General features: G+C 37.1%; 3 protein-coding genes across 20 annotated transcripts in view; 1 reads left to right on the top strand and 2 right to left on the bottom strand.

The window, feature by feature from the left end:
• LOC118281655 (calcium uptake protein 1 homolog, mitochondrial-like) overlaps positions 1-27,479 on the bottom strand; it is a 117,460-nt gene that overhangs the window by 86,477 nt on the left and 3,504 nt on the right. For 4 of the 5 annotated variants that reach the window (XM_050701164.1, XM_050701166.1, XM_050701165.1 and 1 more), the window contains 5 exons: positions 24,669-24,829; positions 24,167-24,302; positions 23,645-23,750; positions 23,161-23,378; positions 20,890-22,640 (listed from right to left, as the gene is read on the bottom strand). In XM_050701164.1, coding sequence (XP_050557121.1) covers positions 22,486-22,640; positions 23,161-23,378; positions 23,645-23,750; positions 24,167-24,302; positions 24,669-24,829 — 776 coding nt within the window. In that variant the 3' untranslated portion in view covers positions 20,890-22,485. Of the gene's footprint in view, positions 1-20,889; positions 22,641-23,160; positions 23,379-23,644; positions 23,751-24,166; positions 24,303-24,668; positions 24,830-27,479 lie in introns of those variants that run through there. The other variant, XR_007706430.1, reaches the window with a different exon arrangement.
• Positions 17-20,631, bottom strand: LOC118281652 (PDZ and LIM domain protein 3). Of its 12 annotated transcripts, XM_035602292.2 has the most exons (13): positions 20,404-20,631; positions 20,019-20,138; positions 11,995-12,143; positions 11,188-11,283; positions 10,261-10,344; positions 8,883-9,081; positions 4,221-4,367; positions 2,899-2,946; positions 2,238-2,326; positions 1,686-1,724; positions 1,053-1,188; positions 832-891; positions 17-700 (listed from the first exon to the last, which is right to left on the bottom strand). In XM_035602292.2, exons 2-13 carry the CDS (start codon positions 20,109-20,111, stop codon positions 614-616), a joined length of 1,227 nt encoding a protein of 408 aa, XP_035458185.2. In that variant the 5' UTR covers positions 20,112-20,138; positions 20,404-20,631; the 3' UTR covers positions 17-613. The 12 variants fall into 12 exon arrangements, with proteins under 12 accessions (XP_035458185.2, XP_050557127.1, XP_035458184.2 ...); XM_050701170.1 differs by lacking the exon at positions 1,686-1,724 and having other exon boundaries at positions 20,404-20,627; XM_035602291.2 differs by lacking the exons at positions 20,019-20,138; positions 20,404-20,631 and adding an exon at positions 18,335-18,586.
• On the top strand, positions 14,873-27,076 carry LOC118281651 (carbohydrate sulfotransferase 14). Of its 3 annotated transcripts, none has more exons than XM_035602290.2 (4): positions 14,873-14,994; positions 25,760-25,947; positions 26,029-26,284; positions 26,366-27,076. In XM_035602290.2, exons 1-4 carry the CDS (start codon positions 14,985-14,987, stop codon positions 27,055-27,057), a joined length of 1,146 nt encoding a protein of 381 aa, XP_035458183.2. In that variant the 5' UTR covers positions 14,873-14,984; the 3' UTR covers positions 27,058-27,076. The 3 variants fall into 3 exon arrangements, with proteins under 3 accessions (XP_035458183.2, XP_035458182.2, XP_035458181.2); XM_035602289.2 differs by lacking the exon at positions 14,873-14,994 and adding an exon at positions 16,589-17,123; XM_035602288.2 differs by lacking the exon at positions 14,873-14,994 and having other exon boundaries at positions 25,300-25,947.

Raw genomic sequence — 27,479 nt, 5'->3', positions numbered from 1 at the left:
ATAAAACGATTATAAATTAATAAAAATAAATTATTTATTTAAGGTTGATCGAATTTCATTCTCGTGGGTACGACCGGAGCTCTGATCGCAGTGACTAGACTGTACACTCAACATTTCTCATAAGTATTCATAAACAATATATTTCTGTTCAAACAGAAAATCAACACTTAGTAAATAAACATTACATTTCTACTTAATGTAAATATAAATTATATCACTAATACTCGAGTATTAGAATAATTAAATCCACCGAAAAATAATATTACACACTGCCAGGAGCATATTACAATAGCTTCCTAAAATTAATTTTGTTAGTCTTATCGTTGCTAACCCAACAAGTCATTACGTCTAATATTGTCTGGCGCCTGCAGCTAACCGCCGTAAAACCATTATAAAAATCAGTCCATTGTACTATGACGACAAACTAGGTCATTAGGAATACAGTCTACACGGATCGCAAGAGTATAATATTGCGAAGTGACTGAGGACGGTTCGTTTTTTATTCAATTTGACTTTTAAGAGATATGGCGAATGTTTTACAGTTGTTTGTTTGCCACAATGGTTAGGAACATAGCCCTATGACGGTAGTGTTTCGCGTGCGAGCGATGCGCGGCTAGAACTCCGTGTCACCGAGCACGTTGTACATCAGGCGTTTGAATGAGTTCGACTGTTGAATGTGCTCTTCGTGTAAGGAGTTCACCTGTAACAATCGCAACATTATAATATTAACATAGATAATTTGAATGCCAGTTATGGCTATGGAGTTTTATGGTCTGTCTCTTGAATTTAATTAGACTCAGTGCTGACATCTAGGTAGAAATTATAACTTACGAAGGTCGTTTGTTTTCCTTTCGGCTTCTCTTCAGGCTTAATTGGTCTCGGAACTGGCTTCTGAAATGTTTTTTCTTATTTATATTTTTGTGGCGATTATTGAGCATACTAAGAACTTACTGGAAGCAATGTGAACTTGAGATGAAGATTAGACACGTTTTGTGTCTGGACTAAGTTATTGAGTTTGTGAAGCTGTTGTAGGGGCAAGTATGAGCGAGTACCTTGTTGGCGGGCGCGGTGAAGACCTTGGGCGTGACGGGCGTGGGCACCTCGTGCAGGTCGCCGGTGATGCCGTCCTCCTGCAGCGCGCGGAAGGTCTCGGAGCGCGCGGGGTCGTACTGGACGGTGGGCTTGTGACTGCCGCGCCGGGTTAGGGTTTAGTCGGCGGTAGTGTTAGCGGGCGCAACACAATCAGAGACAGAACACATTAGATACGACTCGAAGGACGTTAGAGGGACGCGGAAGCGGTTAGTGAGTACGGAAGTTTAGTTTTGTTTATTTTTCAGGAAGGAAAGGTCGATAAAAATACTAACATTAATTATGTAGAATAAGTCCTCTACCTTAATAATATTATTTAGCTCAAGTATATAAATAAGTATAAATAACTTAAGACTAGTTTGTGTATAGTGATGGCCGCACTGGTCGCACGACGTAGTCGCGCGATCGTGGGCTCCGACACGGCTGGCAATATGTCGACGTCGTCACCATGCTTGACGGTAAGAACTGAGCGTGAAGTGAGAGAGACCAAGACGGCAAGATACGAAAAGAGCAAAATAAAAATAAAAGAAAGCATTAATGCATCATGAGGATGGGCGTCGACTGTTGTTTTGGCGGCGTTCTAGTAAAACACTTGCCTCTTGACAACGTGCGGCCGCCCGTAATGGCCGTTAGCGCTAAGTAAGGATAGAAATACTCCATTATTATATTGAATTTAATATTCACGCAATGCCCCGGTGTGATTCTTGTATTTGTTATGTGTATCGTTCATGTCGGTACCTAGGTTTATTACAGCACCACACTGAAAGTACTGGAATAGCCACCAAGTCCTGTTTGCTTCTATTGCATAGCGGCAAAGCAAGGGATATTCCAAATAATAATTAAAGAAAACGTATTTACAGAAATTCCGTCACTTTGACAAGTACATCTGGTTATGTAACGGTTGTTTTGGCAATCGTCCATGTTGTTCAAATTCATTGCCAAGATATGCGTAGTCTGAGATGACTGATGCTACATTTACTTAACGTTAGCTGACTGTAAGTCTTGTACTATCTCAGTACGGGGCGGATGGCCCTTTAAAACCAGTCTTTAAGAGCTGGAGTCAGTGTGGGTCCTCTCGGCATAAGGCCGAAAGGAAGAACTGCTAATGAAAATAAAATCAAACTATGGCACTCTATCTAGATACTCACGGCAACGGCGAGGTCTGTTGCCTGATAGAGTTAGCGATGTTCTGTTCCGAGTATAGATTGATCGGCGAGTTGAACTGCTTGTGCACCACCTGAAGAGATACGAACCAATAGTTAGTACAACTGGCCAATAATTCTCGACTGTACAATGATAACAAATGTGTGAGAGAGCAGCTACAACATCTCAATGCCAAAAAGTTAACACACCAATTGTTCCACAGTTAAACATTTCATTGGAAAATATTCAGCAATGTTTCAATTTTAAATAAACAAAAAATGCAGACCGATATCAAATGTTGAGTTACAAGGCCGTTTTTAACATAAAAATAAACATATCGAAAACTAAACGTTTTCAAACACAAAAATATCGGTTAACATTTTATGTAATAAATAATTTGGGTAAGTAGTTACTCTCTTGTATCGATGACGGAAAACGATTTCAAGTCATAAAAGCTCAAACAAGATGGCGTATAGACACATGAGTTCATGAGATTGACGATACTTTGCAAGAGACATTTTATAGAGTAACAAATTGTCTAAATAAGGATGATAATATTTTGTATGTAATTGCAAGGTATCGTCTGATCGACCGGCTTCGTATCGGAAGTTTGTCGCTGTCATGCTCGAAGCTGACACAGCCCACACAAGTCAATGATTGCACCACCTTGTTCCCTTCTTCGCCAACCACTCGCTGCAACACCGACTCTGCCACCTGAGTTTTTATGAAAAATACTATTTGTACTATACAATCCGTGCGCTACATTTATTATTATTATCATCGTTAATTTTCTATGTGGAGTCAATAAGAAGGAAGAACTTTTGTATTATTTTTACTCTTATAATACATATTAAATTATTTATCTTACTCAGATAACTGTTTGACGAGGTAACTCGACTAGTTTCAAGCCACGCTCGAAACGTAAAGCATAATTTGTTAAGGAAAATCTTTCTCTAGATTGGTATTTCAACAATGGTATTGAATAACTCCTTCTTATTTCTCTTTAAAATGCGTGTAAAATATACATTTTGTATTTTCTTTTTGCTTGTTTAGTTTTAGTGTACGGAACAGTGAACTGTGTGTAATTGTGTATACGTGCAATGTTTGTGCGTGTATTGTGTAGCGTGCAACATCTAATAAGTAATGTATCTACAAAACTGCATTATTATTTTTTCTAGAGCCTCTAAAACTAGTTAAATAATGCATTAAATAATAAGAAGACTTACTTAAGCCCTTCCTACCACTGACATAAAATTAGAGAGATTCAAATAAAAATTTTACACACCGCTGTAGAAAAGGTAGAACTTCTTATCTCAATACATTTTACAATTAAATATGCTTCACATTTTATAGCACATTTATTTCTAGCAATGCGTATAAAAATATAAGTTGATTCAGCGGTGTAGTGCCACAGACGAGTGGGATTCCATTTATAACATCATAAATATTTCCACCGCGTGCAACGGGGATCGTGGAAAACGTTAAAATGGATCCCACATACTTATCTTCCTTATTATTTTCCAAGAAAGTATTTTAACAGTTTTCAAGATAAAAGGCACTTAACTGTGTCTGTGTGTAACTGCATGATTGGTTCTGTATTTATTGGTTTGTTCTAGAATCATTTACAGCGAAATTTCATGAAAATGGTTTGAAACATTGAAATTTACAATTTGAATTTTGAAAATATGCCAACTACTTAAACTCACACTTCAACAGTAACAATATGTAGTTTGACCAAGAATGGATCCCTGTGGCACTCCTTTTGCTTCGATCGCGAAAGTATTTATAAAGACAAACTATCAATTTGTTTTCGATTTTTACTTTATACAGTCAGTGAGACATTCGTATATAATACAATCATTTGTACTTGATATTTTAAAAAGTAATATGAAGAGATTTCAATGCTTCACTTTACCGTGTCAAACGCTTGAGACAAATCGAAGAAATTTTGATATCGTATTATGTCACATGAATTACGTTGTTGATACCTTCTGTCTCATGAGGGTGTCGCGGTAGTCGTGGCTGGGAGGCGCACGCATGGCGGGGTTGGGGTGGTGACGCAGGTAGCTCTCCGTGGGTCCAGGCTCACGTCGTACCTTCGCGCCGGGCAGGACCAGAGGTGTCGTGCGGTATGGCTATAAGGTAATTCAGTTTAGATTAGTTGACAGATTAGTAGAGTTACTTGATTTCAAACCAATAGGTATCAATTCATCTAAAATGGATTTCCACACACGGAAATTAAAAAATAATTCATGACAAGTAATAGGTACTATTAGTAAAGTAGTCTAAAGGGAACGAATAAAGTACCTAAAGTGGTCGTTTTCATAGCCAAATGTTGGGCTTATCCCATATTATATCGTGAGCTTACTCATACATAATGCTGTAATATTTAAAACATTGTTTGGATTGCAATTTATATCCAATCTTGTAATAGTAAATGGAAAGCCAATGATGTTAGCATGAAATACACAACCATGATCTAGAATAGTTGGCTCACATCACACGCTAATAATAGTTCACGTAGTAGGTACATAAACTACATAACACCGTAAAACAAACAGTGTTCAACATAAAATTCGTAATTTGTTTTATTGCTTCAGTTTACTGAGGTTTTGCACATTCAAATAAAATCTCATGGTTGTCACATTAAGTGACCTTTTTACATTTAACAAGGTCGTAGACGCTGCAATTAAAATACCAATGTTTTCCTTCAAAGCGTGCGTAAATCTGTCAGAGTCTGACACTAATCAGACTCCATTTCTCTAGAAAATGTTGGATATCTACGAGAAAGATTAGCCGCTAAACTTCGTGGCGTACTTCACGTCGCGTCTAATTATAACGCGAGGTTATTCCATGTGGGTTATGATATGACTTCTGACACGATTTCGTTTTATATTTATACGGATCTGATATTTGGGCCGTGGTCATATTTCAGATTCAAAATTTGAACTATGTAAATACTCGAAGATTTGTAGGAGATACATAGATATTGAATTTGGCAGAATGAATATTGTTGCCGTAGCAATAGTGTGAATAAATCTGAGACAGTCATTGCTATTTCTCATCGAGAGAGCTGACCAACTAGACAAACGAAGGAAGAGTGTGGAAAGAATGTGGAAATTAATGAGTTTACTATCAACACATAAATGACTAATTGATTAATGGTGATGATGAGGTTTGGCCACATAATGTATGCTCCAGAGAACTGGCTATCCGTTAGTATCGAAAATGTGCCAATGAGCGAACAACAAGCCTCGTTTATTTGCGGCGATGTTTACAAAAGCGGGGGCTTTCGCCACTGACGCAACGTTCTATGTTGGTCCGAACAAGTTTAATTTGACTAAATGTAAATAATCTCAGTAATACATATTCATTACCAAGAGCAATATTTTTAAATAATTGGCTCGTTTAGGCTATTATGGTATAATAAATAGATCCCTTCGAATTATAACTGAAAGTAGATAAACCGATAAAATTTGAGCTACAAGTTTCGTAGTCTAAACATTGGTACATTCAGGTCTGGTTGTTTTATATGGCGTTAAAAGATAGGTGCTTCAAATCTGTTAAGAAAAACAGATTTAATTTCAACTGTTTGAGTTAAATCCGTATAGATATTGGCGAGTTTTGTTAGCTTTTTCTACATGGTGGATGCAGTGCAATCTTAATTGTTTTATAAAAGCTTTAAGCAAATAGGTAGTGAAATACAATTTATGGTGTTATAGGAACTTAATATACCAAGCTAATGATCACTGGATCAACTGCTTAAAGCTTTTATATTGAAGGGTTTACCCACATACGATTTTAGTATACATTTTAACTACACTTCTGTAACTCGGGTTTTCTATCGAAATTGGAATCTTGGCATAGAGACTACTCTTCATTGACATTACATATGGTAACAATCACGTCACATTTTCGTGTTGAAAGATCAAGTGGGTGTAAAAAATGTAGAGAAGTGACATTGATGCTAAAATAACTTCCCAGCTGGCGATTTAATATCAAAAAGTCTGTTATTTTGTCCTCGAAGTTCCGACGACCCCCGTCGGAATTCTGTAGGCTGGCAAACTGGTAACCGTTATAACAAATTTGAATCCGAGATAGCAAATTAAAAGAAATCTTTACTGATACCTACCTACAAATAAATGTAGCCATGTAGGTAAGCACTTATAAGCTTAAAAAACAATTAGGTGCATTAATAAACCCTTTTTTGCGGTGGATAATATGGGCACAGGCACCGGATCTAAAAACCAGATCCATAAAAATATTGTCGTCAGTGTAATTGTTCAAGCGACATTGGACTTTGTTGATACACAATTTCATAGCATCATAAAACGCATATCCTGTTGTAAACTCACTTACATTTTTTCCGGAAAATTACATCGTAAATCTTTCATCTTAGTTATTACATCACATATTTTGTAACACTACGCGCGTCTCAAGTGCTCCAAATTTAGATTGGGCTTCAACATCCCATGTTACGACCCAGTCGCTGACGTTACACATCGTTTGTAATTTAACAGATATCAATTAATACCACTACACATATTCATTGCGAACATTTATACTTAGTGAGGTTTTAGTATATAGAAGTTCTAGGGTTATATGTAGTAATAGTCGCACGCACCCAGTTGGTGACGACCTCGTCCTCAGGATGCATGGGATCCTGGTACCCGTTGGGGAAGAAATTAGGATTGACGGCCATTGTGGAAGCACTTAGTTGCGCGGCGTGTGCTGGGCAAAGTTTGATCGCGGACTGCCGCTCCAGTCGTCTTCTCCCGAGTAAACAACGCGCTTTCAATGCATTCTATTTTGGAAATATGGCGGGAAAATAGGCGTCAGCGTGGGCGAAAACCTCCCGCGCGGCCGCAGAGCCTTGCGCCACATACAACATGAATAATTTATACCATTTTTCAAATATTTTATAAGCAACAATAAAAGGAGTCTGGTTTTCAGTTGTTGTTTAAGTGTAAAATCCAGAAAAGTCCATTATAGCGGTTTCAATGTAAGTTTCGCGGTAACTATGCGAGCAGCGCCATTACCCACTTCGTTTCTGTATTTAGTTTAGCGTATTTTCCGGTACACAAAACATTTCAATGTCGATGAAGTCAGTACTTAGGTACTTGTATAGCAAATTGTATCAGAAATACGACCGCGCAATCGTCTATTATTGCGATTCGTGATTCAGAAAACCGATTTAGCCTAGCTCGGGAACGTTCTAAAACTTGGATGAATTATAGCTACATTTCAGTAACTTTGCTATGTGCACTTATAAAGTTTGTTTTATAGGCAATGTTGTCGGGCGTTCTAATAATCTAATCCGAGTGCCTCTAATTAATAACTTAACATCATTAGACCATAACATTTTGGCGGGTCTCCAACTACGGAACGTCACGCATTTGGTTTAGCAAAACACTGTTAACCTATTTGTTGAAAATCAAGGATACATGTGTTGAAAATGAGGAATTATGCGAGGCAATATCAACAACCGATAACACAAAAACCGCTATAGGTAGTGAGTGATAACTTCTTCCAGTATAAGTATTGGTATGTCCACTGTTGAACAAAGGCCTCCCCCTTAGTCTTCCACGTCCTAGAACGACTAGTCACCACCTGCATCCACTGGCTCCCCGCGACTCTGACGATGTCGTCAGTCCAGTCCTCAGTAGTATGCAAAGCTTATAAAAATGAAACATTCTAAGTGACGCTATGTGACGTCAGACGCTACGAATTAAAAAAAAACTGCCTACCATTTGGCAAAGTATCAAAAGAAAAATGATGAAGTATGGTAATCAATTTAACGATTGATCATAAATTCTTAACATTTCAAATAATTATGTCCTTCGAATGTTTAATAAATATTTTTAGTTTCGATTGGATTTTGTTTGAAGTGCTTGAGCCATGATTTTCTGCTGCAATTTCTCAAACTAAGTATTTTTCTGTATAGGCTGATCTGATGATACAACACGATCCAGATTTCAGTGGGTTGCAAAATGCCTAGTAGGTACATGGCCTTATTCGACAGTATAGTGCTTGTGCACAAACGAAGCAGCCCAAATAAGTTTTAAAAACCAGAGCCACCATATTTTTTGCAACTGAATTTTCCGCTATCTGCCCTGGTGGGAAGTCTGTTGCTCAATAGCTAAATTGCTAGTGTTAAACCATTACACAATGAAGCATTACATTTTTTGACAGCTACAGTGATTGGACAAATAGGACATAAGTAAATGGCGTTAATGAGCACATAAAAAATTACTTCATTGATTTCACCTTAACCCGAGTAAATATTAAATTTGATCTTCAGGCAATTAAATAGACTTGTCTAATATATTAGTGTTATCGTTTTATTAAGAAGAGCTCTCTTCCCCCAATACGATGGTACAAAATGGGGGGCTTCTGTTTTTTTCTGTCTAAAATATTTTATATTTATAATTGATACATCTATTTGACCAATTACTATGGCTATCAAAAATGTAATGTCCAATGAGGCGACTCTAAGCTCTAAACTCTTTACTGGACGAAAAGGCGCCATCTGTTGCACAAATGCGGTAGCCTGCATGAAACCGTTTATAACCAATCTAGCTATAACATATAGCTATTAAGTACTATAAGCTTTATTGCTATTAGCAGTAAGATACACAATAAGTACTAACCTGGCTCTGAATAGACTCGTCAAGCGTGTCGTCAGTGCGTGTGGAAGACGGTGAGAGCATTAATGTCCTGTACTCGCCCTCCAGTTGCAAGGGGTAGCTGTAGTGCGGCAGGCCGGCCGGTCCCGCGGGACCGTGCGGCGGGACTGGAGTGCGGGGCAGAGACTCGGGTCCACGCCAGCCTGGCTGCGGGCTCGGTGTCCTGCGATTGAGGTAACTTATTAATAAGGTGAATTTAGCTAGAAAAAACTAAAAATAATATTAATATATATATCATAATCAATAAAAATTAAATAAACTAATAAAAAAAAATCTTAAAACAATAAACTCTGCGATTGAGGTATTTTATTAATAAGGTGAATTTAGCTTGGTATAATAGTAGGCTAGTATAGTAGAGAGAGTAGATATGGGACTTGAAGGGATATAACAACTGGTTAAAAGTTGGCTTTACATTTAACATATCTCTATTAATAAACCTTAATCATTTTAGGAATTGAAATACTTATAATGTAAAGTATAACACTTTTGTCAGGAAAAATGTCTTTGTGCATGTAGACATATATGCAGTTTTCAGTTCCAGAAAGAGTATTTTCCATCTTCTAATAAGCAGATAAAGTGTTTTTCTGTATCTCTATGATATTTACTACAGTAAAAAAATATATGTGTCAAACAAAGCCAAAGTTTTGTCCTAGTTTAAGTTGTACAAAACCTGGAAAAGTTTGAGTTTCCATTGCTGAGCAAGCTACTTTACATTATCGCCCACAGAGTTAAATCCTAGGTGACAGCTGCAATGTTTTGTAAACTTTGCTTTTAATAGAACCAATGAGAGGCTGACCTTTGGCTCAATCTCTCAGGTCGGTTAGCCAGATAGTAATCTGTATTTTTTATTCCATAGGACATTTAATCCTAATTCATAGTTTTGTCCCCCAAGACCTAATTTAATACCATTGTTTAGTACACAAAGAATTTAGTCTCTCCGTGTCATTGACTTTATAGTTTTGGCAGCTTTGATAGTGATGCATCATAATTTATTTTGGCATTGATTGCAGTATTTATATAACGTTATTTATTGTGTGGCAGCCGCCGAATATTTATCACTTGCGATCACTTGACATTCTATACGAGAGACAGTCACATTGGGTGCTGATATGAGTGAAAGAATGGTATGGGAGTTGTTCCAAAGAATGTAACAATTATCTTCTTATCCGCCTTGTTGTAAAACCGATGTAAAGAAGTCTTACTGCCGCACTCAGAATCATTTAATGATTACTTAAACTATTCATTAGTAACGATTTTGTATCGAAAACAATTGCTGAGGACTGGGTTAAGTAACCATTAAATGACTCTGAGTACGTGTATAAAAGGATGAAGTGAATGATACCTGTATGGTGCTGCAGCCGCCATGGGTATCGGTGATCGTGGCGCCATCGGGGTGGTCGAGCGCGGCCCGTCTCGGTCCACGTCCCTACGCACCGTGCACAATGAATATGACTCGAACATGGAATCACGTCAATACCATGCAGTGTTTGTGCCAACTTTATGAAGTATTGACGACGATAAATATCAAATTATCACCACTAGACTATTTCGAATGTAACCACGATTTAGATCAATGTAAAATTCACATAATAAGTATAAAAATATTCGAAATAGTCTAGAGGTAAGACTAAATATGTGTGTCAACATAATAAAAGAAGGATGCAGTGCATTTAGTAGACAATTTATCAACCTAGACATAAAATTCTGTTTCTAATAGAATAGAAAATACATATGACATAAATATGAATAGTAGGTACAGTTCATGCACAGTCGTCGACAGCATACAGGATGTTACGTACATACTGACGGGGATAGAACGTCTGTTTCAACAACAAATAGTCTTTCAAGTGTATAAATATTTTAGTTATTTGCAAAGATTTTCTACAACACCGATATAATTACCCATGCTTATATATTTCTCAATACAAAAATAAATAGGTAATAGAAGGGCTAAATATAACAGGCATATAGTTTAAATACTTCACGACGAGCTCTTTCAAAATGCAATGTGATACTGAATTAAAGGGGACATGGATATTTATCAAATTTTTGTGACAAGCTTATAATAAATTTGTTTGGTCTATCTCGAGCTCATTTATCCGAAAAGTTTAAATAGTGTCATCGACCAAGATATAATTTGAGATACTTTATTTCAAGATTGGACTGATTACTTGTAGTTAGGTACAATTTAGGGAATTCAGTATCACCAACAACAATAATAAACATGTAGGTGAAGGGCAACATGGATGACACCTAGTGCAGGTCTTACTCAGCGAATTCGTGATAGAAGGTAGGCGTGGGCACGCGGCCTACAAAGCTGCCGGGAGACCGAGGCAACGAGTACAGGTGTGCACTAGCTCCGCCCCTGGACGTACACTCACTTGTTTTACCAGGAAATGTCCACATAGGAAATTATTATATTCGGTGTAATTGCCAATAACATTTCATACATATTTTATTTATTTTACACGGTACTAAGACCTATGTATTTACACAGTACAGCACAGTCTACTCCAACTATAATCTGTTGATTGATGTATCTTTTGACACCAATAAAAGTATTTTGATTTAGGAAAAAAGAATTATCATTATGATGATGGTGAACGATCAGCACCACACATAGACATTCAACACACTTGCAATTTCTCAGGTGCGAATGTGCCGGTCTTTTAAAAAGCAGTAGGCCTAACTACGTTATCCTTATTATTCCTCTTACCTCAAGTTAGGTGAAGACGGCAGAATATATCTAATTTCTCTATTATCACATCCACATAGGAAATAAATCCCTTACAAAGATATTGGCAATCGTGCTGGAGAAACACCGTTCATTTTGCTACTTAAACTCACACTTCAACAGTAACAATATGTAGTTTGACCAAGAATGGATCCCTGTGGCATTCCTTTTACTTCGATAGCGAAAGTATTTATAAAGACAAACTATCAATTTGCAAATAGATACTTCCAGATATTAATTGGCCCAATTTTTTATTTAGTTTTTAAGCTTTTTCGATTAGAATTTTAACGTACCTCCGTAATGTACCGAAATATCTAAGTAAATACAAGCACGACTCGTTACCTTTGCACTACAAGCTTGATCTGTTTCGGTGCATTCCTGAAGAGATTCTGTGCATCTTCGTGTCGCAGGTCGCGTGCGTCGTAGTCGTCGATTTTGGCAATGATGTCTCCACGGACCAGCTCTTTGCCAGCGGGAGTACCCGGTGTCACCTGGAAATTAAAAGATTTATCAACATCAAAAGTTTAATACTTTTGCTACGTATTCTAATCGGATAATTAGGCAAGTATCTATGAATAAGATCCTAATGAAACAAGATTTTATTGGTTTTATCGTGTTGTTCTTTTCAAACGGATATCCGCCTTTTACAATAAATGCTGATGGTAAATTGCTTACTCCACCTTATTATGAGAGATCCGGCTCAGTTCTGTAACTAAATGTACACTCCTGCAAAGCGAAGTTCAAAGAGCCAGTGTGTCAATCTCAATGCGTCAATGTTTATCCAAACTGAAAATATGGAGTTGTTTGAAGTCGACCATTACGGGAATTCTACGGAAAACATCTCGCTTCAAAGGATCGTTTTATTTTACTGGGATACTTTACAACTTCGTAACAAACTTTACATATTTTATGAATAAATATGTAACCGTTTGTGAACTATAAACAATGAAGGAATTTCTTGTTGGCACCCACCTACGTTTATATAGGTGTTGCCCGTGTTAAACTTTAATATTAACAGGTATGAGACACTTATAGAAAGAGTAACAGACGGGCCGTGACATTCTGAAGTGTGAACCAAGCGTTCATTCGGTTCGGTCACCTTCAAGGGTAAGTGTCACACGGTGACGATCCCACCCAGCTTGTTTACTTTCAAAAAATTTCACACTGAAAATAATATTTTTGTTTTTCTTTTTAATGGTTTCTTGATCGTGGTAACAATTTGTGAAATTTAACGAATTCCGAGTACCTAAAATGATTCAATTTATTCTGTTTAAGGGTGACGGTTCTGCGGACTGCCTAGCGGGTTAACAGGGCTACGGCTCGAAAAGCAGGAGTAGGAACGGGATGGTTTTTTGTCAGTAAGAGTCTGACACTCCCTCTCGCCTCGCCGTAGGCGAGAAAAGTCATTGGATGATTTTACCCCTTAAAAAAAAAGTGGCGACGATTATTACTGTTATTTAAGGTAACAGAACAAGCTTGAAGGGTTAATATGAAGGGTATATACATTGCATACAGCACTAGGTCGACCTTGTGGCTGGGGTAGGGGAGGGGAGGCGCGGGACGTATGCATTGAGTTTGGCTGATGGCCAGGCTAAATGCGTCCGTCGGCGACGCCGCGCCAACCTGACATTTTTTATTGAAAACAACCGTCGGATCGGATGGAGGCCGCATCGCATCGACGACTCGACCTGCGCAAATCCATCACACTTCCTCGAGTCAATGGCGAGGACATGCATCTATATTTACTCTTCATCTATCACCGTGGGTCGCGGTTAAATTTTTGTGAGGACGTCAATTTCATTTCACTATTTTTGACAGATTTTTTTCAACTTTCCGCCTGGCTAGCGTCCATCCGCATAATACTCATACGCAAATGACATGCGAGCACATCCGTCAGTTACTTTATAGTATCCAGGATTTAGGAGATGCATTAGGTACGTTAGGTATGTGATGACTAACCATTGCAAAAAACCCAAACGTTTTTGTTTATAGCTGCTGCACACCTAAATAAGAAGTTTGTCTGAAACCTTTTGGGAAAAACCGTAATGTTTTTCTACACAAGCAGGTATTCCAATATATATATTACATCTAGGGTGACGGTTCTAGAGGGTGACCGTCTATTACGAACAACTAAACTGATTTTTATAAAAAACTTCCTAGGCTTAGCACATTTATCACACAATTTCGAAAAATGAGGCCACACACATTGCAATAAAATAAATTCGTAGCAAAAAACAGGACGTAGGGATTTAATCGGGTTAGCTATGTATGTAGAGCAGAACTCGATCACTGAAATTATTATATTGCTGAAATCACATAATTAAGCAGGTGCTGAGTCTCTTTGCCAAGAAGTGACATGAGTTATGACGGTGCTAATTACTCAAATGCTGCTTTTTTATAAAAAAAAAATACGAAATTGTATTTTTAAAACCTACTGACATCGATATATAGGATGTTCTATTGATACGTATTGATTGAATCGATTGACTCATCCCAGCCATATGGAGAGGAAGTCATGAAGGCATTTTAATGGCTCCGTTAAAGAGAAAATCGAGCTCAAGGCTGTTTTTGCGATTGAAGATTTATGGGAGCCAAGGTCAACGGGAGGATGGATTATTTGCTGAGTGCATTTCTCGCTCAGCAGAAAACAGATGTGAGACATCACGTAGATGTGGCAAACCTAAATATATGTAGGCCAAATATGACGTCTAGATGTTACAATAAACTGTGTCAAGATTATATTCGGTGTAATTGCCAATAACATTTCATACATATTTTATTTATTTTACACGGTACCTATGACACTATGTATTTAACTACAATCTGTTGATTGATGTATCTTTTGACACCAATAATAGTATTTTGATTTGAGGAAAAAGAATTATAATTATCATAATGATGAGCGATCAGCACCACTCATAGATATGAGGAATTGCAAGTGCGTTCCGTTCTTTTAAAAAGGAGTAACTACGTTCTTTTTAGGAAGGTATCATGGCTTATTCCCCTTACCTCAAAAGGTCGGCAGAATATATCCAATTATCTTCCTCTCTTTATTATCAAACATCATTCTATCACAACATCCTTTTCTTTCATATTGCTCCTTACACAATGCATCGCTTTCGTTGGTGGAAAAGATGAAAATTTTTGCTTTCGAACACTGAATTTTTCGTCAATCTATAGTGACGAATATCAAGAACAACTCAACGAAACAAAATAAATCTTACTTGTGCGTGTTATCACGTTCAAATAGCTGAAATCCATTATTTAGGTAGGTAATAGCCAAGTGAAAAATAGCGATAAATAGTGTCGATTATATTATTTATTGAATAATCATGTATCCAGGTAAGTGCTTGATTAATTATAAGTTTTCATTTTACTTTCATTTGTTGTTAGTACCCGAGGTGATCATAAGATCACTTGTCAGAACATAGACGATCAGAGACGACTGAACGCATTCTGAAACATCTTTCAATCACAACACTCATACAAACATTTACTTCTCATTAGCTCACATAAATACACACTCACTCATATATTACACAAAAAAATCATTTCATATTAATCACTCAATCCACATTTTGTAATTTTTTCTCTCTTTTGCTTTTTGTTTAGTTTACTTTATATGCTAATTATAGGTTTAAATTAAGCGTAATATTTCTTTAAGATTTTCTGAATTTTGTGAGTAATTTAGGTAATATTTTATACTGCATGACGTGATTATCACATGTGAGAGTTTTGTAAATATCGATGCTACACCACTAAAAGTTAATATTAATGTCTTCAAGCTTTGCGAAAAGTTGACGAAAAGACCTGATTGAGTTTTCTATAAGGGCAGCATATGCAGTAGATGCAGCTAAGCTGTATGAAAGCCAACTCTCTACGAGCCCTCCCGTCGAAGCCGTTTCTACCAAACTGTAGGGTCTGTCCTAGACAAACAGACTCCTCAATAACTTCGAGAGGTGACCCATATCTCTGGCAACTCCGTAAAAGTGCTGAAACTCCGTGAGAATTTTCGGCCCAGAAGCTACGAGTTTTCCACTTGATGTGGTCAGCTTCGTCAGATGGCTTCGACCCAGTTGCTGGATGAAGACTTTGGACCCCCGATTTCGCTCGATCGCTTCTTTTATAGCGCATGTATAGGCGCATCGAAGGTCGCGTCTTAGCTTCGAAATATTTTTGTTGAGATTTGACGAAGCGAGTGTGAGTTTTCACGTAGTCTCTCTATTAGCTGCATAAACTCTCCAGAAAGCTTATACAAAGTTGCTCAATATCCTTCAAACAGATTTTTTTAATAATCACCCTTCTTGGTCCTTTATTAACGCCATGGTTGCACATCCGCATTCTACTAGGCTAGGAAACTGTAGTATTTTGGTACTTCAGAATTTCCAATTTGAAGTAATAGACACTAAACTAAATTTTCAGAGCCAATGATTAAAATTAATTAAGGAATTCTTATTAGGTAGGATACATATAACTACCTACACCTTTTATTGTCTGTTAGGATTAGGAGATAGTTCTTAGGAAAGAAAAACTTCATTAAGGAAATCGAGAAATAGCAGACCGTTGGCTGGTTGGTTCATAATACAAAATGAAAACAAAACAAATGACACATTAGTGACGTCGCGATCAAAACGAGCAGACAAAATGGCATTTAAACTCTAGTCTATACATTTGTCGAGGCCCAAAGGTCAGGAACAGAACAGTTTTTTGTCTGAAGTACTGCTAGAGCAAGAGTATGTACCACATGGTGATTCAGATAATACCAAACCGGTGCGGACCACAAGTGAAAAATTAATCTTGTATTTTCATAGGAACAATAAATTAAATATATGTACCTATATCTAACAATTTATTATGAATCTTTCACAAATAACTATTTATTGGTGTACCTAAACACAAGAGGAGAGCGTTAGAGTATTTTTAAACCACCAACTGTATTTATGTTCCTTATCCATTAGCTACATACAAATAAGAACGTAACCGAAAATAAATAATCGAAATGCGAATGTGGAAAAATACCTCTTTGGAATGCGTATCTACCAGCTATCTACCTGGCAAACTTTCCAGATTGCTATCTCAACGCCTATGACTCAGTAACCTCCTACACTTCACGCGAATAGATATACGACTGGGATGCACTCTTTCTTGCACTCACGCGTCGGCCATGATACAATATAAACACACATACACACAGAAACGGGTCAAGCATCCGCCTTTTTATTATTTTCTAAGAAAATCTAATATAAAATGGACGTGCGTACTTGTGGATCAGATAAAAGCTTTGTACTAAGATCCAGAGCGGTTACATATTTGAAAAATAAAGGAAAAATTGTAATCTTTCTTGGAAAATGGAAAATCATCAAAACTGAATAAGTGAATCCCGCCCACGGCGGCTGACTAAAAACTACCCATTAGCTACGGTATATGACCAGCCTACCTATCCCGGAGCCCACAAAATGTATCTATAGTCGGTAAGATTTTTTAATGTTCTTTATTAAGAATACGGACTTTATACCTAATTTATGTAACTGTCCTCTGCGGATACTTCTCAATGGAGTAAAATTATGGAAAAAGGAAATAAAAGAGAAGAACCTAGTTGTGGTGCCAAGAGCTTGAATGAGAAAGCTCCCAATACTTACTGACTAAGCTTTCCTTCTTATAAATATTTTTCTGATGGATGTGACAAGTGGACAACATAATCATGAATGAAAGACAATGATATGAACAAAGACATGAAGAAGACAAAGAGTTAACACTCTCATCTATTCTAACGAATGGAATAGGTGCAAACCGTGCAAGGTAAAAAATACGTTGATAAATTGATATAGAAATTGAAGTTTTAAAATAGGGAATAGAGGATTGCATACACTTTGGCCTTGGTAACATTTTTCAGTACGCAGGTTGTTGTTGCTAGTATGTTATGGTATTGGTGTTACACGAGCGTCACGTTTGCGTCATAAGCTTAGATATTGGAGCAAGGTTTTCTACTTTGTATATTATGAATACACAACAACACCGATGGCGTTCCTGTGTTAGGTTTACGATGGTTACATTTATGCATACTCCACTTTACGAAGGTCACTGGAGAAGAACTGATAGCAAATAGTACTGACGTAGTTGTCATGCAGTCTAGCTACTGCATATACGAACAAAATATACGTCTATAATTAGGGACTAGCTAAAAATATTAAATGTAAGAGATTAAGATAACGGGGTCATGTCGCATCGCCGTCGGCAGCTGTCGAACGACACGATACATCCAAGAATATATCAGTTATAAAGAGAGTTCGTCCACGCTCTAGATGTATTTTAATGATGTTCTAGATAATCTCAAAACAACAGACGTTTCCCGATATTTTAAAACGGCTCAGCAGATACTTGAATCACAAAAATAGCTGAAGTGCTTCACATTGTCGCTTGCCGGTAAAGACCCAGACTGACTGACAACGCTATAAATATTTTTGTGTCCCGGACAAATGATAAAATAATCCAAGTTGGATCTCACGACACATTTACTGAGCAACATTTCTCCTAGCTTTGTTTAGATGAGGAAGTGAGGCGTGCAGATTAAGAGCCGGCAGCGTATGTATCGCTTGTTAACATGGATAGCGTCTTATTTACAAACAGAGCGGTAGGAGGAGAGCGCCGGCAGTGTTTACGGCGCGCGGCGTGTAAGCTATACCCTGGTGACGATGAGCGGCGTGGCCAGGTCGGAGCCGCCGACGAGGCGCAGGCCCCAGTTGACCTCGCGGCTGTCACGCCGCAGCGTCACCACGAACGTGTGGAGGCGGCCCATGCTGAGAGTGGTCACTGCGCGGTCACTGCGCGGTCACTGTGCCGTCACTGCGCCGTCACTGCGCGGCCGCGATGCGTGCGCGGCGGGAACACGGGACGTAGTGTGCGCTAAATTAGCCTCACCGCAACTCGTACCGCCCCCTGCCCCTCTAGTTCTGCACTGCATGTAACCCTGCCTTCGCAATCGACCTACTTCGATTTACGGAAACTCAGGGATATATGGATGCTTGATTGACCATCAATTCCGGCAACCTCTTCAACTTGTTTATTTACATTCATCATATTAACGCTTAACATACTCAATAATACCAGAGTAATGGAATGATATAATTGGTATGTCAAATCGGTAAAATGTATCGAATAGTCAAGTAAAAATTAATATCGAAATCACCACAATCTCTATATGGATGAAAATATTCAATACAATTCGCCCCAATACAGTCAAAATGTGCGTTTTAAGTTAACTTGTTTTCGAATTGAAGACGGAACAAAATTACTAAAGAATGTAAACGTTTTAATTAGATTAGTGTAAAATGAAGCTTTCAGGACTTTGTAAATATTTAAAACAGTTTCAGTAAAAGAGTTCAAACTCTCAGAACTCAGTTAAGGCCATTCATTTATTTATCACTATTTCCTGCGTCATACATTTATTATCCCATTGTGAATTTGTATTGGCATCATTTACCGTTATTGATGTATAATTAGATCATTGACTATGATTTCTAAAAATTAAAACAAAGGATTGGCAAGTAACTAGTAGATGGTGTTATTTAAAAAAGAAAATCACATGTCTTTAGTAAGTAAATCATGTTTCGCAACTAAGTAAGTGGTTAATTATATCATTTTGATCCGGTATCAAAATGGGACCATAAGAACCTATGTCTACAAGACGTAAAAACTATTTCATTGTACAAATAAATGACCAAGGAGGTTGAAATTTTCTGCAAAAAAAATGGAGATGAGATAACTTGGAAAGGATTCCAAGTTCATCCATTTTTATTTTAATCTTAGGCTCCTGCCTAAGATTGCATTTGATTGAATATCTATTGGCAATATCCAGGTGGATATTGCTTTTTTAAAAATTATGGCATGAGAAACTATATTGCGCCCAGACAGAATAGAAATTAATATCCCTATGAGTAAAAAAACGTTATCTGATCATTCAGCATTTTTAGTTAAAAAGTCTTAATCTCATACGGATGGACGTCGCTTTTCTCGTCTAATGTTGGTTGGTGCCCCTTGGATTGTTCATTTGATGTTAATGATAGTATACACCCGTTTAATTAGAACACCATCTTGTATGTATTACATAAGAAAGAAGTTATTTAAACATTCATATTTATTTAGAATTTTCTTCTATATTAAGTTTCTTAATGAAGGTACGAAATCATACGAATACGTTTCATCAACATTTTATTGGTAATTAACACCACCGAGTGTGACTTAGCACCGCAAATAAATCGATTTACAAAATGGCGTCGAACATCTGTCCTATCGATCTCCAAACAAAATGGAGCTCATATAAATGGTTCTGTAGTTAAGTGTTCACTGAATATGATAGGTATACTTACTGGTCGCCTCTGTCCGAAGTCCCTGGGCTCACTTCCAGGATCTGCGCGCTGGTGGGGTACTCGCCAAAACGGTGGCCGCTCGTACATCGGCATCGTCACTCGGTATCAGTTCCAGGCAAACTGACACAAAAATATTCGCATTAAAATTCAGACGCAGTGCAAAAGTATGCTGCACTTGCAGTGAGAGTGCATACTATCACAATCTCTTTATAATCCGCCGTCAGTTACATTTCATAATGCATACACGTAGCAACGTAGGTGTTTGGCAACATTCCTGTGCATAAATCACCTGTTCTATGGACAAGGACAGTCGAGCACAGGAAAAATACACGTTAGACGCCACGTGGGCGCGGTAGTGGGGATCACAATATAAGGGTGGACTCACCAGAGGGCGCGGGGCGTGGTTACTTGCTCAGAGCCGTTCGAGCAGTGGCAGTTTTCTATTATCTCGAATATTTCCGGAGCAACATCAAACTATATCTATTTTTCGCGTAGCGGCGGGCGTCGGATCGACGGCTCGTGCTTACTTCGAGTGATTTACAAGCCGGAGCCACACGAGCTGTTTCTGGGCCAATGCAAAGCTCATACGTCGCTGTACGCTGTCACTCGGGAGCCGGGAACACTCGCCACTGGTTCAATGCTCGCGACTTCTCTCTGTCTCAAATATCGACGCGTTTCTAGGAGATGAGGACATTTTAACATGACAACGAGATTCGCTAATGACTTTCCGGACGTTGACCTCATAATTTAACATTTTTATGATAGTATTAATACCATCACAAAAAATGTTTGAAATATACTTTCATGATAATGAATAACTGAGGCAGCGAACATTAATATACATTTTTGACTGTTAAAAATAAAAACGGAGTGGCAAAAAACGGATTTATTCTTAGTAATCATATAGATAACAAATATTATATTCCTTAATCGTTGTGATTCTTATAATTAAAGAAAATTAGAACTAAGATAAAACGCGTAGTCTGCGATTTATGTATACAACTTTCCATTAATTATGATAATGAAGTAATTAAGCAATAATTATTATTCTTATCAAGTTAGTACAATATAAAAGCATGGCCTTATGAGATATGAACTTTGCTATGTACTTGTAAAGTTAAAAGCGTAAAATATACTGTAGTTTAGTAGTAAATACACAATAAAAAATATCCAACAATTACTTGATTTTGATCAAAATAAACAATACATATATACATACAAGATATTCACTGAAACAATTATAAATTCTATACATGATACAACTAAAATAACATCTATTTCAACATTAATAAATATATGCTAATTTTACAAAATAATATTTTATAATATTTTTACAATGAATTCACGAAATAGTGTTTGACATCGCCAACTAATTTCACTAACAGAATATTAGGTTTTTGAACACAATAAAATTAAAACGTTGTTATTTTAACTAAAGTTCAGTCAAGTAACTTACTTATTCATAAAATCAATAACTAAAAAAATATGTAACTAATATGACCAGAATAGAGAGCTTAAATAATTTAATTTAATATAAAATTATAAATAAAACAGGATTAAATTAATTGATTCGTTAAATACAGATCATTTGGTACTATCTATAGAGTATAGATCAATCACTGTTTGTGCAATGAAGATAATATTCATAATTTACATGAGAAAATAACAACAAATAATGCTTCCATTTTATGCGTAAAACTTTCACTAGCGCAATAATTGCGCAAATACTTTGACGAAGACGCCATTTTAATTCGTTAATTTAAATGAAAAAATAGGAACTACATTCTTTGATTTTGAAAAAAGAATTTTATGAACTGGTATTTAAGTAATGTGAATTATTATTTAGTGCGGAAAGCTTTTTAATTTTATAAACAGTGCAGGCGTATTAAATTTTATGTAATATTATTATAAAAACGGCAAACAGTATCGTAATTGTACTTATATTATAACAGGGAACATAACAGAAACATCTATGTAGTCCATCTGTTAGATATTGAAAACATATTGTATTTGTTGTTTTTTGTCTTAAGTCGATATAAGAAAATGCTGGTAAATAAAGTGTATGTACAGTTTACATCTTTCTTGGCAGTCGAGTAAAATACATATCTATTATTCCATATTCCCTAGGTAACTTTTTTGCGCAGTTCTTTCTTGCGCTAAAACAAAAACCATTGCGCAAGGAACTTTGTGTAACCTGACCTTACGTTTATCATTTCATTATATTTTTAATACATGATTTAATTTAGAAACAAGAATACTTTGGTATAGCACAGGAAAACATGTAGACTTTTTCTAATGAAACCGCTGTTACTCAACAGTTATTTCAAGGCAAAATGGCAACTCTTATCTTCAAGTCCATTTGATGACATTACGACATACTTGAGGCATAATCCAAGATTTCTTCTTAACTGTCGATCCCCTCCCGTAATTAAATATATTTTAGAAGAAAAATTGTCTAAGAATACCTTTAAAAGTCAAGTATCGCCGGTTTGGTGTCCCTCGCACATTTGATAAGGGAATACATTAATTTGACGAAACCTGTGTCTTTCGGCTTCTCTAAACCACGAAGCAATCTGTTCTTCATGACTGCGACGAATTCCCTGTTGCTGAGCTGACCGTCCACTGTGAAAATGAGATCTCATTATTATAACATCAACGGTATTGCACGTATGTATCAATATATAATATTAGCATTCAGAAACTACAGTCCTAAATTACGATCGTTGCATACTTCTTTGACGCGAACGGATTATGTTAACTCCACACTTAGCTTTTTGTGGGAATCTCGACACTAAGGACTTTAATAAAACTGAGGAGATTTCTCAGTGATTAAGCGCCTGTTTCACATTATCTAATTAAATTGCTGATACATATATTCGTTTAAAAAACGAAACTCTAAAACTTTGTCCGATTGAAAATTACAGCCTCATACAGAGGGGAAAAATAATCCAATAACATCTCCCGCCTAGGGTGAGGCGAGAGGAGTGTCACTCTTACTGACTAAAAACCATCCCGTTCCTACTTCTGCTTTTCGAGCCAGAGCACTGGTAACCCGGTAAGCAGTCCGCAGCTCAGGCAGAAAAAAACATACCCTAAGCTCGCTTTTTCCATACCTCCAAATTAAAAAAAAATATATACTTACTGTTTTCATCAAATATAGTGAAGACGACGTTGATGACGTGAGGGCTTAGGTCCACATGTGCGACTGTCCTGGCGACGTGGCGTAGAGTTGGCTGGTCTATGGACGCGCCCGCTATGTGGTAGAATGTAAGCGCCGTGTCCACGTCATTGATGTTGTTCAAAAAGTGGAAGAACTTCAGATAATCGTCCTTGGTTATACCGATGCCATGGTCTCGGAAACTGGAAAGAAAGAAGAGAGTATGTTTTCTAAATAAACTTTATCCAAAAATTGCGCTACCTCAGTTTTGCAATGCGTTTAAGTTTATTAGATATAGATATAGATATAATATAATCTATATAATTACGACGTATGCATGCGCTCAATTTTTTTACATTATGGACACATAAAAAAGAAGATATGCTGCAACATAATAAGGACTCACATAATCTTAAATACACACGTTTTCAGCAAACTGTAATAATAATTATTATCAGTTGTAACTTACGTCTTTTTGACACGTTTCAACATACGCGCCTTCTTTTTAGCCGGGTAGCCAGCGTAGGCCAACAGAAGTTCTGCAAAGTCCGCCTCCGTAATACGACCATTTTCATCTGAAATGTTTTACAGACAAACATAAGTAAAACTGTACTTTTCCTTTTTATGAGATTGGGGGGACAAATGAGCAAACCGTCTGTCTGGCTGACGGTAAGCAACCGGCGTCATACACCAGAGGAGTTACAATTGAGAATACAATGCCAGCCTTTGGGGGATTTAGACTCTTTATCTTCTTACGGGTCAAGAACCCAAGAATTACTTATAAGAATAATAATGTCCAGTAATAAGTGTGAGAGCCCAGGTCGAGCTTCTACGCATTTTCTTTGAAGTTGGGTTTGCAAATGGCAAATGACAACAGGTTGGCCCTGGGACATAACATAACTGGCGTAAATAAATGTTTGGTTTTCTGGCTATAAAAGGCATATTGCATTGAATATTATTAAAAAGTTCAACAAACACATGTCCTACTAACCAGGTTGTTTTCTTTGGAACTCGAGAGACAATATTTCTTTTTGTAATTGATGCTGGAAGTCTAAGAACTTTTCGATAGTCAGCTTCTGGTTGAGATGAGGTCCGAAGAAGTATGTTGTTAACGCTGAGTTGATACCCTGAAAAATAAAACGTCGTACTGTCATATCTGACTGACTGACTGACCGACTATTTAACCGACTTCTACCGAGCTTACGTTACATCACAGATAAAAAGCATGATCAATATAGTTCATACCTACATCAAAATATTAGTTCTGACGATAACATCACTACAAAGTATAAAACAAAGTTGCTTTCTCTGTCCCTATGTCCCTATGTATGCTTCTTAATTCTTTAAAACTACACAGCGGATTTTGATGCGGTTTTTTTTTAAAAATAGTTATTCAAGAGGAAGTTTTACATGTATAATACACGCATAATATATCACCATTGCACCTATGCGAAGCTGGGGCGGGTCGCTAGTTCAAAATAATTTGTAAAAACCTTGAAAGTGTTCCCCGTGTTCGCGTGATCTCGATGTCTAGACCCAATGCTGCTCTGCTGTCGAATGAGAGCCGCAACCTTCTCAAACTCCTCGCAGTCCACGTCACCGTCTCCGTTCAAATCGAACATACGGAACGCTATTTCAAAATGGCGGCGAGATGCTGAAAGGGAAAAATTGCATTATAAAAAATAGCCGAGTAAATAACAGAGAGAACAATGGATGTCTGTTCGTGAACGTATGATATTTTTTTATTATGGGTTACGTAAACAATTCAGAAACATGGCACCTTCTATAACTACAGCCAGGATTTTTCAAGTATCATTATTAAAAGAAATAGAAGATGGTGCTCATATAGATCCGAAACAATTATTTGTGGATTATTCCGTAAAGGGGCATGATTACCTATAAGTAGGTACATTTTTCCTATACGACCATAAGTTCCTATAGGCCATTTAAATGTTGTCAATTTATTGTTGGACATCCTGTACGTAAATAGCATTCTCTCTTTTAACATATAGGCAAGTAAATATCGTATGGAAACGAATGCAGCAGCAACGCGCTACGCAAATCCGCGACACTGCAATTGATTGTCTCATAGGTAGGTCTTAAATGAAAATACATGAGTAAGTACGTTTAGAAAAAGTGGTATAAAGGTGTTTAATGTGGTTTCAATGATGTTTTGAACTTTCTACAGTCCATCCAAGGGATTATGAGTTATGAGGGCGAGAATTAATAAATAATTTTCCCATCAGTTCACAAATCAAACAATCAAGTTGATTCATGCATAGTAGGTACTTATTTGATCTACTGCACAAATACCATATCATTGATAGTCAACTTAAAAACTAATTTCGGAAGTTAAACATCGCGCTCACAGGAACAAGAAAATCATTAGATCCGCTCATGCCCCGTAACGCCCGGAGCGACCCCCACCTCCATCGGATGCTGCGTGAAGTATCTGTCACCCGATATGTCTGCGCACACCAACGGACCACACAAAGGAATATCGAAAATGTTCATACCATACATTTAGGACAGTTCACCTGTTCATCTTAAATACTCAATAAACCCGTCAAAATGGTCATTTCAGTGAAACGTTTCCGTTCGAGAATGGCAACAAAACTATACGTTTGCGTGAGATGTGGAGCGAAGACCGCAGCTCTTCTGTTTTGGGTATCTCTTTACATGGTAGTTATGAAAATGACGGTTTTTAAAAGCACGGCAGATACCACAGTGAAGGACTGGTCTATAATGCCAGATAATTACAGCGGGTGGCAGGTAATGTCACTAGTGTGCACTTGTTTAGTGTTCCTTATACGTTTATTGCTTAGTGTAAACAATACTGTTTATCATTTCCAGGGTGCCGTGCCATTAGGTAAAGATGAATCAGTCACATCTAAACATGAGTTCATCACATGGCCTGAGGTAGATAATGAAACTATTACAGAATTGGAGTGTCGATCAAAAACAATGCACAAAGTCTGTCGCCAGAGAAATCTTCTCTCACAAAAAGTGAACTCTAAAGAGTTCTACGTTGATCATAATCATGGACTTGTTTGGTGCAACATTTTCAAAGCTGCTAGCTCGACTTGGATGTATTATATGAATATTTTAGGTAATGATTTGAAAACAGATTTTTAAAACAATCAAGAATATTAGTTGTCCGCTGAATTTAATAACATATTTTATGTTTCAGGAGGATATAAGAAAAAGTTTCTGGAAGAAACTAAAAAAATACCTTTAATTTTAGCCAGAAAAAAGTTCCCCCGTCCTAAAATAAAAGAACTAACAGAAGCAATTCAAGCACCTGGGGTTGTGTCGCTTTTGATTGTGCGAGATCCTTTTGTAAGGTTGTTGTCAGCATATCGTGACAAACTGGAGATCAACCAACAAGGGAAAATAAAGCCGTATTATAGGAAATTGGCAAGGACAATAATTTCAAAGTACAGAAAGAAAGAGGCCCAAGACAAGGCGAAAAATAAAGTGGTTGGCCCAACATTTCGGGAGTTCGTTCAGTATTTGATAGACGAGTATCATCCGGGGTACAAGTTTGACGAACACTGGGCTCCGTACTACACGTTTTGTTCACCATGTGCAGTCAATTTTACTGTGATAGCGAAAGTAGAAACATTGACAAAAGATTCAATGTATGTGATACAGAAGTTAAATCTCGGCCCTGTGTTAAACATAAAGGCTGGTGAGCGTAAGAGAAAACATCGTGGTTTAATGAATACATCTCGTGACGGGAAGAACACGACATCATTGTTAATGCATTATTATGGTCAGCTTGACGAAAACATGTTGGATAATTTGTTAAAAATATACGGTATAGACTTTGAAATGTTCGGATATGATGCGAGTGTTTATAGACGTTATGTTAAAAAATAAAAGTTCTGTTACACGCTTAGTTTTCTTTCATTTAGATATCAATCTCGTCTTCGTTCATTAGTTCACAAAATATAAACCGAAGAAGCTTCGTATGCAGCTATAATTCACTTTTTACCCGACGGTATACTGTATAGTACAGGATTCGATATAACATCGACCTTTACCGAGCTGTTTAATGGTTAAAAACTACTGAACTAAATTACATATAATTTACTTCATTAAACATTACCAAAATATTGGACGCCTGGTAAAATCTCGTCCAAGCTACAATAATTCATAATATTGTTTTTCTTAAATTAGACGGATGTTTCCTTATTGCCTTGATAATTGTGTACGTATGTACTTCAAAGTGATAATAAAGGAAAACTAATTGTAAAAAAAAATAATAATTAAAATATTCGCTATCCGTGAGGATAGACAGG

Source organism: Spodoptera frugiperda, chromosome 20, assembly GCF_023101765.2.
Source record: "Spodoptera frugiperda isolate SF20-4 chromosome 20, AGI-APGP_CSIRO_Sfru_2.0, whole genome shotgun sequence".
In the NCBI taxonomy this organism is placed as follows: domain Eukaryota; kingdom Metazoa; phylum Arthropoda; class Insecta; order Lepidoptera; family Noctuidae; genus Spodoptera; species Spodoptera frugiperda.
This window is presented reverse-complemented; position numbering and strand designations above follow the sequence as displayed.

What these genes read in the sequence shown, in the direction of transcription:
- LOC118281652 (XM_035602291.2), bottom strand. Translation starts at nt 18,448, where the DNA reads ATGGGCCGCCTCCACACGTTCGTGGTGACGCTGCGGCGTGACAGCCGC. An exon ending in CGCCGCTCATCGTCACCAGG is followed by an intron (nt 12,144 to 18,334) that starts GTATAGCTTACA and finishes TTTAATTTCCAG; the next exon opens with GTGACACCGGGTACTCCCGC. An exon ending in ATCAAGCTTGTAGTGCAAAG is followed by an intron (nt 11,284 to 11,994) that starts GTAACGAGTCGT and finishes GTGTACGTCCAG; the next exon opens with GGGCGGAGCTAGTGCACACC.
- LOC118281651 (XM_035602288.2), top strand. Translation starts at nt 25,747, where the DNA reads ATGGTCATTTCAGTGAAACGTTTCCGTTCGAGAATGGCAACAAAACTA. An exon ending in ATAATTACAGCGGGTGGCAG is followed by an intron (nt 25,948 to 26,028) that starts GTAATGTCACTA and finishes TATCATTTCCAG; the next exon opens with GGTGCCGTGCCATTAGGTAA. An exon ending in GTATTATATGAATATTTTAG is followed by an intron (nt 26,285 to 26,365) that starts GTAATGATTTGA and finishes TTTATGTTTCAG; the next exon opens with GAGGATATAAGAAAAAGTTT.